Source organism: Podarcis erhardii, assembly GCF_964252035.2.
Source record: "Podarcis erhardii genome assembly, chromosome: Z".
NCBI lineage: Eukaryota > Metazoa > Chordata > Lepidosauria > Squamata > Lacertidae > Podarcis > Podarcis erhardii.
The window spans coordinates 47351497-47362364 of NC_138504.1; the positions used below are offsets into that span (position 1 = coordinate 47351497).

At 47.7% G+C, this 10868-nt stretch overlaps 1 protein-coding gene across 2 annotated transcripts; it reads left to right on the top strand.

The window, feature by feature from the left end:
* Positions 1–3836: 3836 nt before the first annotated feature.
* Positions 3837–9407, top strand: DPM2 (dolichyl-phosphate mannosyltransferase subunit 2, regulatory). 2 transcript variants are annotated; one of them, XM_081847824.1, is made up of 4 exons: positions 3837–3944; positions 4948–5037; positions 6525–6627; positions 7657–9407. In XM_081847824.1, exons 1-4 carry the CDS (start codon positions 3942–3944, stop codon positions 7713–7715), a joined length of 255 nt encoding a protein of 84 aa, XP_081703950.1. In that variant the 5' UTR covers positions 3837–3941; the 3' UTR covers positions 7716–9407. The 2 variants fall into 2 exon arrangements, with proteins under 2 accessions (XP_081703950.1, XP_081703951.1); XM_081847825.1 differs by lacking the exon at positions 3837–3944 and adding an exon at positions 4160–4287.
* Positions 9408–10868: the final 1461 nt, after the last annotated feature.

Sequence of the window (10868 nt, forward strand, 5' to 3'; positions counted from 1 at the left end):
AGAGTGATGTTTGAGCTTATTGATTTATGTTTGGATATTGTGATTATAAAAAATTGAAAATGTAATAAAAATTATTTTAAAAAATAATAATAGAGAAGCCATTTTTAAATGCCCCCCGACACTGGAGAGGAATTGAAAGCTGCTGCTAGGAATCGGTGTGGAAATCCCATTTAACAAAGCTGGCAATTGAGCACCCATGTGCCCTCTCCATCACCAAGCAAATGGTAGCAAAGAGAGGAGCTTTCTGCTCTGATTCAGGTGTTGCTCAAGTAAAATGGGGGTTGGCAACCTGCAGCCCTCAGGTGCAATTAAGGTCTTAGCTTAATTTAATGGAGGAAATGGTGATTGAAACATGGAGGAAAAAGTGACTGAACGAGAAAGAAAATGGGGTGGCCCCACCCCACCAAATAAGATAGGTTAACCCTGAGAAAATGCGGCCCTCAACAGAAAAAGTTGCCCACCTTTCATCAATATACATCCCATGCATATTTTGTTATTTCTGTTTAATTTATATACAAAACCATTCAGGTCCAAAATAAGGCTCCTTTAGAGGTTTACAGAGGACAAAAATAACATAAACATCCATAATGAAAATTACATATTGCATATTGGAGAAGCCTGGGTCCGGAGGACAGTGGCTGATGACAGCTGTGTCGTACAGGTCTTCCTGGATATATTACGTTGGGCATTGGGCTGAGGCAACCCTACAGTGTAGTCTAGTTGTATTGCATGCTATTTACAAGTTGGCTGAGGCAGAGAGGTGGATGCAGGGAGTGGCAGGGAAGGGACGAACTCAGAAATGTGTTCCAGTGCTCAAATCAGGGAGAGAAGTGGTGTACACAATATATCTAAAATAGCGTCCAGGGTAGTTGTTAGCAGGTTGGCTACATTCCCAGAGGAGATGGGTCATAACTCAGGTCACATTCACGCTATACACTTAAAAGCACTGTTATGCCACTTTAATGGTCATGTCAGCAGCGGGATCTGTGTTTCCTAGTGGAAAAAGGCCTGAGAACAAAGTGTGGCTGAAGTCAAAATGGAGGGAGAAAACAAAAAGTACTTCTGGAGCAGTTCAACTTGCTGATGGAGCAGCAAAGCCAGTGGCTTGACCAAATGGAGCAGCAACAGGGCTTGCAGTTCGTTGAAGGGAAGCACCTGCGAGCAGAGTGCATGAGAAGTTTCCTTGGGGAGAAAAGTGACTCCATGCGAGGCAGGAGCCCTGCCTGGCAAGATGCTACAACCACTAGGAGTGACCCAGGAGCCCATCTGGAGGCCTAGAGCATGGGTGAGCAACTGGAGGGCTTGGACTGCAAGGCAATGGGGAGGATGATTCCTAGAGGAAGAATGAGCTGGCAGGTTGGGGTCATTGGAATCCTGGGAACTTTAGTTTGTTAAGGGTGCTGACCATGTGGAGTTTCAATTCCCAGCAACCTGAAGAATTTACAGTTCCTGGTAGTCTCCATGACCATCTGTGAAAGCAGCATTAAGAGTGCTTTAAATGTATTGGGTGTGAGTGAGACATTGGTGGTGATAGAACATCTGCTTTAAATGCAGAAGGTTCACTCTCAGCATCTCCAGGGAGGGCTGGGAAAATTCCCCAGCCTGAAGCCCTGGGCAGCTACTGCCAACCAGTGTGGACAGAAGGACTAATAATGATGATGATGATATTGATGATGATGATGATGATTTATTGTTTATACCCCACCCATCTGGCTGGGTTTCCCCAGCCACTCTGTGTGGCTTCCAACAAAATATTAAAAATACAATAAAACATCAAACAACAATAATAATAATAATAATAATAATAATAATAATAATAATAATTTTTATTTATACCCCACCCTCCCCAGCCAAAGCTGGGCTCAGGGTGGCTAACAACAATCAAAATAATCCAACATTCTAAAAACCTTTCATTATAAAAATTAATTAAAATCAAATTGATGGCAACCATTAAGCAAAATTCTGTGCAGATTGCCAGAGGAGGGGGTCAGGCTGCGCCCTGACCAAAGGCCTGGTGGAACAGCTCTGTCTTACAGGCCCTGCGGAAAGATGTCAAGTCCCGCAGGGCCCTAGTCTCTTGTGACAGAGCGTTCCACCAGATTGGAGCTGCGGCCGAGAAAGCCCTGGCTCTAGTTGAGGCCAGCCTAACCTCTCTGTGGCCTGGGATCTTCAGGATGTTTTTATTTGCAGACCATAAGTTCTGTGGGACATACCAGGAGAGGCGATCCCGTAGGTACGAGGGTCCTAGGCCGTATAGGGCTTTAAAGGTTAAAACCAGCACCTTAAACCTGATCCTGTACTCCACCGGGAGCCAGTGCAGCTGGTATAGTACCGGATGAATGTGATCTCCCATAAGGAGTCTCGCTGCGGCATTCTGCACCCACTGGAGTTTCTGGGTCAGTCTCAAGGGCAGCCCCACGTAAAGCGAGTTACAATAATCCAGTCTGGAGATGACCGTCGCGTGGATCACAGTGGCTAGGTCAGGGCGAGAGAGATAAGGAGCCAACTGCTTAGCTTGGCGGAGATGAAAAAATGCCGCCTTTGTTATAGCTGTAATCTGCGCCTCCATAGAGAGGGAGGTATGGAACTTCCCTAAACAGGGCTGCCTTCATATCTTCTAAAAGTCACATGGTTGTTTATTTCCTTGACATCTGATGGGAGGGCGTTCCACAGGGCGGGCATCACTACCAAGAAGTCCCTGTGCCTGTTTCCCTGTAACCTCACTTCTGACAGTGACGGAACTGCCTGAAGACCCTCAGCGCTGGACCTCAGTGTCCGGGCTGAACGATGGGGGTGGAGACACTCCTTCAGGTATTCTGGTCCAACGCCATTGATGGCTTTAAAGGTCAGCACCAACACTTTGAATTGTGCCTGGAAATGTACTGGGAGCCAATGTAGGTCTTTCAGGACTGGTGTTATATGGTCTCGGCATCCACTCCCAGTCACCAGTCTAGCTGCCGTGTTTGGATTAGTTGTAGTTTCCGGGTCACCTTCAAAGGTAGCCCCACGTAGAGCATATTGCAGTAGTCCAAGCGGGAGATAACCAGAGCATGCACCACTCTGGCGAGACAGTCCGCAGGCAGGGAGGGTCTCAGCCTGCGTACCAGATGGAGCTGATAAACAGCTGCCCTGGACACAGGATAGACCTGTGCCTCCATGGACAGCTGTGAGTCCAGAATGACTCCCAGGCTATCCACCTGGTCCTTCATGGGCACGGTTACCCCATTCAGGACCAGGGAGTCCTCCACACCCACCAGCCTGTCTCCCCAAAACAGTACCACAGTCTTGTCAGGATTCAACCTCAATCCATTAGCCGCCATCCATCCTCCAACCGCCTCCAGACATTCACACAGGACCTTCACTGCCTTCACTGGTTCTGATCTGAAAGAGAGGTAGAGCTGACTGGGTGTAAGGAAGCTCCCTAAGGTCCAGGCTCAGTTACAGGACAGAAAGCCCCATTCAACTAATCAGGGTTTTACTTCTGGGAAGACATTTGCAGGACTACACTGCAAATGGCCAACAAAACGGAACATTTCACACAAAAACAGTATGTGGTTGGGAAAGGGCTTTTTCTTTGATGGTCCCTGTTCTTGATGCTTTTTGAGGGAGGGGGAGGGACACTTGCCCCCTCCTCCCCAGTCACAGCTCCCTCCACTGGTTAGTGTGAGCAGCCTGTCAGTTAGAATGAAATAAATATTCTTTCGAAAAATAAAAATATAGTGTCCGTGGTTCCATCTGTTTATTCAGTAAGTCTATGGTGAGGTTTCGACGTTCCCGAAAGTCAGTCGCTAGTTTAATCTTTCCTCCTCTTCCTATCTCTATGGTTGGATGCTCTCTTCCGGCGCTTGTCTTACGTCCTGAGTTCTGGTTGGACAGCCTGGCCGGAAGTGAATCCGTCAACCCGCCTTGGAAAGGGAGAGACCGGACTAGCCGCGCTTACTATGGTGAGTCCCTTTCCCTCCCCGCTGGTTGAGGGTCTCGCTGCGGGGAAGGGGCGTTTTGCTGCCTCTCTTTCGTTGGGACTCAGTTTGGGGAGCTGGGCGTTGCTGGGGCGGCCGCCTCCCTTATTTGTTTTCTTGTGGTTCTCCAGCTGTGGGTCCCCAGAGGTTGTTGGACTACAACTCCCATCATCCCTGAGCTCTGGCCTTGCTAGCTAGGGGTGATGGGAGTTGTAGTCCGACAACATCTGGGGACCCAAAGGTTGAGAAAGGCTGGTAGAACCACCTGTAGTTCAGCCAGGGAGCAGCGCTCTCGAACGGACCTTTCTCAGGACCTCTCCGAAGCATGGTTGTCACACGATGATAGGGCACATAAGTTTTATGAATAAGCTGGCCGCGCTGCGAAGAGGACACCGCACTGCCCTTTGGGGTGGGGTGGGGGGTGTTGGACTTTGTTATACGACATGGGTCGATTCTCATGGACAACTGTGGAACGATGATTTGATCTGTTTTCAATCTATACTGCATAACGTCAAGTATTGGGTTTCAATATATTATTCTTTAACGCAATCTACTCTTTTTTGAAACTCGTTTACATAAAAAAAAGAAGCAAGGGTTGTTGTGTGTGTGTTGTTTTTTTTAAAGTCCCCTGGGTTGTTTGCACGGAGTTAAAATAATATACAATTCTAAAAGTATAACAATAATTTTGAACAGTTTAAATCAGTAAAATAATGAACCATTTCAACGCCCTGCCCCCCAAAAAACTAGCAAAAATAGCATAATATTGAAATTTCTGGTTTTGTTCATATTTTTGTAACGTATTGTGTGAGCTTATCTTTAATGTTTGCTTTTTATCTGTATTTTGTAAACGAATGTTTTGCATTGTGTTCTGTAAACCACTTGGATGTTTTATGTTGCGTAAACGGTATATATGCTGGTGTATGTTATATCTTGACTGCCTTTCATTGAGATGACCCTAATTTTTCTTCTACCTCTGGCTTTGTTTTAGGCCACTGCTACTGACCAGTTGGTTGGGTATGGCTTGGTAGCCTTCAGTCTCATTCTCTTTGCTTACTATACTGTCTGGATTATTATTCTGGTATGTTACTTATTATTGTTTTTAAAAAATCTTATTTTAGTACATTTATACCCAGCCTTTCCTCCAAGGCACGGGTAGGAAAACTGAGGCCTGGGAGGTGGAATGTGGCCCTTAAGGCCTTTCTATTTGGCCCTCGGAACTGCCCCCCAGAGCTCACCCATCACCTGCCTGAATGGAAGGAAGAGAGGGGTGTGCGCAGAAATTAGCTTGCTGTACAAGGGTGAAAGGACGCGGGTGGCGCTGTAGGTTAAACCACAGAGCCTAGGACTTGCTGATCAGAAGGTCGGCGATTCGAATCCCCGCGACGGGGTGAGCTCCCATTGCTCGGTCCCTGCTCCTGCCAACCTAGCAGTTCGAAAGCACGGCAAAGTGCAAGTAGATAAATAGGCACCGCTCCGGCAGGAAGGTAAATGGTGTTTCCGTGTGCTGCTCTGATTTGCCAGAAGCAGCTTAGTCATGCTGGCCACATGACCCGGAAGCTGTACGCCGGCTCCCTCGGCCAATAAAGTGAGATGAGCGCCGCAACCCCAGAGTCAGTCACGACTGGACCTAACGGTCAGGGGTCCCTTTACCTTTACAAGGGTGAAATGTTACATTCTTTGATTGGCCCACTTTTGCCTCTGGTCCCACCCAACATTAGCATGTGCCTCTTAGGATGCTCAGATGGAAATGTTGCCCCTGTGCTGAAAACGGTTCTCCACTTTAGCTCTAAGGAGCTCAGGGTGCTCTGTAATCTTCTCCCCGTCGCCAGCTTATCCTCGCAACAAGCCTGTGAGGGAGGTTAGGCTGAGCAATAGTGATTGAACCAGCACCACTTAGTAAGCACTGTAACTGAGTGTGGGTTTAAATCCCGCTTCCTAGTCTCACTTGAACCATGGCACAACACCAGTTCTTGCAAATTCAATTGCGGCACAATCGTGATAGCAGCTCTCCCAAGTTTTGGACAAGGATTTCCCCCTGTCTTACCAAGAGATGCTGGAGATTGAACCTGGGACCTTCTGCATGCCAAGCAGATGCTCCAACACTGAGCCACAAACCTTCCCAAAGAGTAACATAAGAAGCTGCCTTATTCAATGTCTCACAAATAGCCCATCTAGCTCAGTATTGTTAACACTGACCAGCAGTGGGTCCCTAGATATTAGATTGGGGACTTTTCCAGCCATACGAGGAGATGCTGGCGATTGAACTTGTGGCCTTCTGCATTTCAAGCAGATATTCTGCCACTTAGCTACAGAACTTCTGTAGGAAAGTCTTTCCCATCGCCTGCTCTGTGATCCTATTTACTGGAGGTTTCAGGGGTTGAATCCAGGAAATTCCAGATGCAAAGCATGAGCTCCCTAACCATTGAGTTTCTGGTCCCTTTGAGACCTCTACAAACTCTCTGTGCAAAAAAGGTGGAAGGGTGTTGGAATCTGGTCTACTGCTGAGGGTACAGGCAGAAACCTTTCCCCATTTGCACTCACTGACATATGCACCTGTTCCTTCAGCCCTTCATTGAAATTGACCACCTGATTCACAAGTATTTTTTGCCACGAGAGTATTCGGTGATCATCCCTGTGGTTGCGGGGCTTGTGTTGCTGCTCTTTATAGGTAAGTCCATGTCTCCATGTCTTCATGTTGTGTTGTGTTTTTTACAGATGGAAACTTGTGTTAAGGACTTAGCAAGGAATCTCTGTATTGATTCATAATACGGGGGTACTGCCCAATAATTAACATTCTCTGGCCAGCAAATGATACAAAATTTAAAAGCTGTAAAAAATAATAATGGGGGGGGGGGCAAGCCTCCAGATCTCGTTGCACTACAGCTTCCATCAGCCCCAGCCAACAATCTAAAAGGAATGTCACAGAAAGAATGAGGAGATTAAAACAAACACAGGTTCAGGGGTGGGAAACATCCAGCCTCCCCATTTTGCCCACGAGCCCCAACCCATGCCCACTTGCCCCACACCTGATGTTGCATGTGAGATCAGGAGTGGAGCAGGTAGAGACACGGCTGCAGAAAGCAGGATTGAATAGCACATCAGCTGGTGACCAGAGAGTTAAATCCTGCCTGGTTCAGGCATGCCAGCAAGTTCTTAATAGAAACCGTTTGGTGTACCCAAACCCTGAAGAAAGCAGGACCGACCACCCCCCATGCATCAGCTGATGCATGGGGGGGGGCAGTAATCCTGCTTGAGCAGTATCTCCCCACAACCGACTGGAATGGGAAACTGTTCAAGGAAAGGAGTCAGAAATTGCTGGTCTCTTTGCAGGCCAATGGAGTAGCCCCAATTACCTTCTTTCCCTTTGCTGCAGCCTGATGGAATAGTTGCTGGAAGATAACAATCGCTCGAGGGAGGTGCCTGATGGAACTGGCTTCTCAGCAGAACCTGTCTTATTTGTGTTGCCTGTTCTTCCTTTCACATAACCTGAAATGTGCAATGTAAAGCCTAGGGGGCGAGGAAATGAGGTTCCTTCCTCACTTCGATATACAGAGAAGAGTTCTTCCAATGCACCAATGGTTCCATTGCCGTAGAACAGCTTTGTTTCTTGAATAACCTGATGGCCGAGAGTCTGACGTTGCTCAGGGCAGCACAGCAGTGCCTTAAAACAGATTTCCCTCCCTTTGTGTTTCGCTAGGAACGTTCATAGCCACCATCACATGGAAGAACCGGAAGACTGCGAAGAAATCTGCATGAAGGTGGCAAGAAGGAAGGAGGACACAGGAAATCCTGCAGGCACTCTTGACAGCAGCAACGTGTGTGGTTTTTTTTCCCACCAAATCATTTTTATTGAACAGCAACACATTTTCTGGGGCAGCCCAGCCCACAATAACTAGCAGACACCAGCAGCAGATGCTAGGAAGGGCAGAGGGACTAGGCTGCTACCTTCATCAACTATGTCCCAGTCTGGGTATGGACCAAAGGGACTCAAAGCCAGAGGCGCCACAAACAATACTGCTCTGTTCCAGCCTTTTGGAATACTTAGATCAGTGCCCCAATGTCCTCTTGGCTACCCCAGTAAAGAGCCTAAATCTGGGGTAGACAGCAAGACGCTCTCCAGATGTTGTCACACTCACCCCCATCATCCCATAACCGTTGGCCATCCAGTGGTTGCGACTCCACCCCAAAGTGAAGGGCACCAGGTTCCCCATCCCTTCGCAGGGAGGGAGGCCTTGTCCAAACAGAGGTCTTCCTCCATCTCTCAAATGCTGTAGGGGATGTCTTGGAGTACAGATGGAGAACCTGTGGTCCTTCCAGATGTTGTTAGGCTACATCTCCTGCCATCCCTGAACCACTGGGGGCTGATGGGAGCTAGAGTCCCAACAGCATCTGCAAGGTGTCATTGGCTACCTCTGGTTGCACTGCAGCCTCTTTTTGTTGACACACTTTTTCCTCTTCTCCTGCCTCCTCCACCTCCTTCAATTCCATCTCTCTGCCACCACCAATCTCACTCCCCTTTCAGCTCTTTGGACCATGTTTTCCTTCAGTTCAGCCTCCTCTAGTACAGTGCCCTGCTGTCGCTGTGGATTACATCTCCCAGAAGCCCCAGGCAGCTCTGCTGCATCCTGCGAGCCCCTTTGCTTGTCAAAATTGCAAAAGAGGTCCTAGGAACACTTTCACATGTTCACTGGCAGCATTTGGACAGCCTGACTTTTGAAGTGGGGTCATATAGCTGAAACTGGCACTCTTACTGCTGTGCTGACCCAGAGTTGTCTGATGAGTAAGCAGGTCCCACATGAGAGCAGAGCTTTGCTTACAGCTGTGGCATGTTTGTATGTGTGCAATTATGGCCATGCCAGTGTTGCTGTTCGACTCCCAACTTCCATCATCCCCAAGCATTGGCTGTGCTGACTGAGGGTGATGGGAGCCCTCCAATGGTTGGAGGGCCACAGATTCCTTACCCTGACTTAGAGCTTGTGTTTTGTTGTCCTAGAGTATTAATTCAGTTTTGTAATTTTATTAACCCAGAGGCGGGGAAAGTTAATCCGCTAGCTGGGCTTGGCATTTGCTCTGGGGTCAGACTGCACATCTGTTAAATGGACTTATAAACACTGAGGGGCGTTGATGGTTCCACTCACAGCATGGGGATTTGCAAGCAGGAAGAACCTTTTTTGAAACCACCCTGTCTTTTGAATGTTAAAAAGAGAAAGAGGAGAGGAAAAGCTGGAAGCAGTGCCCGAAAAGCAGTGCAAAATAATATTCAATCCAGTCCTACTCAGAGCAGACCCACTGAAATGATTGGGCATGACTAATTTAGCCCCATTCATTTTAGTGGGTCTACTGTGAAATAGGACTAGAATTGGACAACCCTCTGTATCTTTGAGCTGAAAACAGGTTTCCTGACCAAAGTGTATTGAGCTTATCAGAATAAACAGTTAATGGCCCCTCTTCTTCTAGTTTTGGTTATTGCTATTATTTTCTCTGCCTATGTATGTATTGGAGACTCTGCTCCTCAGAATTGTCTCCCCAGGCTCTTGCCCTGTAATCCCCAGCAACTCTGGTAATAAAGTATGTGCTGGTTTCTTCCATGGGTACAGTTTTGCAGGCTGCATCTCTTTTCTTTATTTATTTCAGCTTTATAGAGCCATATTTTGGCAGGGGTGGGGCGGAACCTTCCTGTTTCGCCTCACCTGGCCCCTTCACGTTTTACCTCAGGTAGCATCTTCCCAATTTACCTCAGGCAGCAAAATGGGGCGCACCACCCCTGCCTTCCTCAAACAATAAACCACTGTGGTTAGTGGTGAGTGAGGAAGAGGTTCAAAATCTGGTGTCTCCAATGAAAAGAAGCAGGGGATGGTCTCTCTCTGAAGAGGCACTTCCAGGCAGAAGAGAGAAAACTGGGCTGGTTGTAGACAGTCTGACCAGGCATAAGACAGATGATGTTCCAGTCCGGATGTTCTTCCAGAAGCCCTGTTTATTCAGCCTTCGTCCTGATTTGCTTGCATGAAGTTTATGTGGTGGTTGGGCTATGGGGTCACGTCCACATCTTACATTTAAAACCATATATGCACATGGCTTCCCTCAAAGAACCGTAGTCCATCCACCACAGAGCTGCATCCTTAACAAACTGCAATTCCTAGGATTCCCGGGGGGGGGGGGGTCACATGTTCTGAATGTATGGTGTGAATGTGACCCCAAACCTGGTCTTTATTGAGCATTAATTTTTATTCGTTTACTGGGCAGTTATATGACATGGAGGATTCATCCTCTATTAACTGATTGCAGGGTGTTCCCATTATTTGTTCCACACTTCTCAATGCCTTTCCCATCAGTTTTTTAGCTGCAAAAAGTCAGATTCTTTTTTTAAAGTGGATGTATTGTGCTAGGCCAACAGAGTGGTTTAATTCACTCTGATTGTGCCATCCTAAAGCCCTGGTATGCACTTGACTGAAATACAGGAATCTTAAGAATATTCCATATGGAGGAGGGCTTCCATGGATGATGGTCAGACATGTGTAGACACACACAGGTTGCCTACCCCTGGTGCAAAGGCTAAAGCAGCATAGCCAATTGGCAGCAGTGGTTGGTACCTATTGGTACTGCAGTGTGGAAGGCCCCAAGTTTGCCAGGCCTCCTGGGAAGACCTGAAGTATCCAAGTTTCCCCAGCTCCCTTCACATGGCAGGTGGGTTTGAATCTCCAAGTGGGCAAGAGCTGGTGGCAGACAATAGCATGAACATTATGGGGACCTGCCCTTCTCCCCTCCCCTCTCCCAGTTAACCTCTGCCTCCAGGGCTGTGACATAATCGGTGGCCTCTCCCTTGATATCACCAGGGGCCACCCCTAGGTATTAGGTTTGAAATCTGGGGTGCTCCTAACCTTGTACCACTAGAAGGCCTGGAGACCATCA

Bases quoted from the DNA above. Each gene is read 5' to 3' on its own strand.
- DPM2 (XM_081847824.1), top strand. The intron at 5,038-6,524 runs GTATGTTACTTA...CTGTTCCTTCAG, and splicing joins CTGTCTGGATTATTATTCTG to CCCTTCATTGAAATTGACCA. The intron at 6,628-7,656 runs GTAAGTCCATGT...GTGTTTCGCTAG, and splicing joins TGTGTTGCTGCTCTTTATAG to GAACGTTCATAGCCACCATC.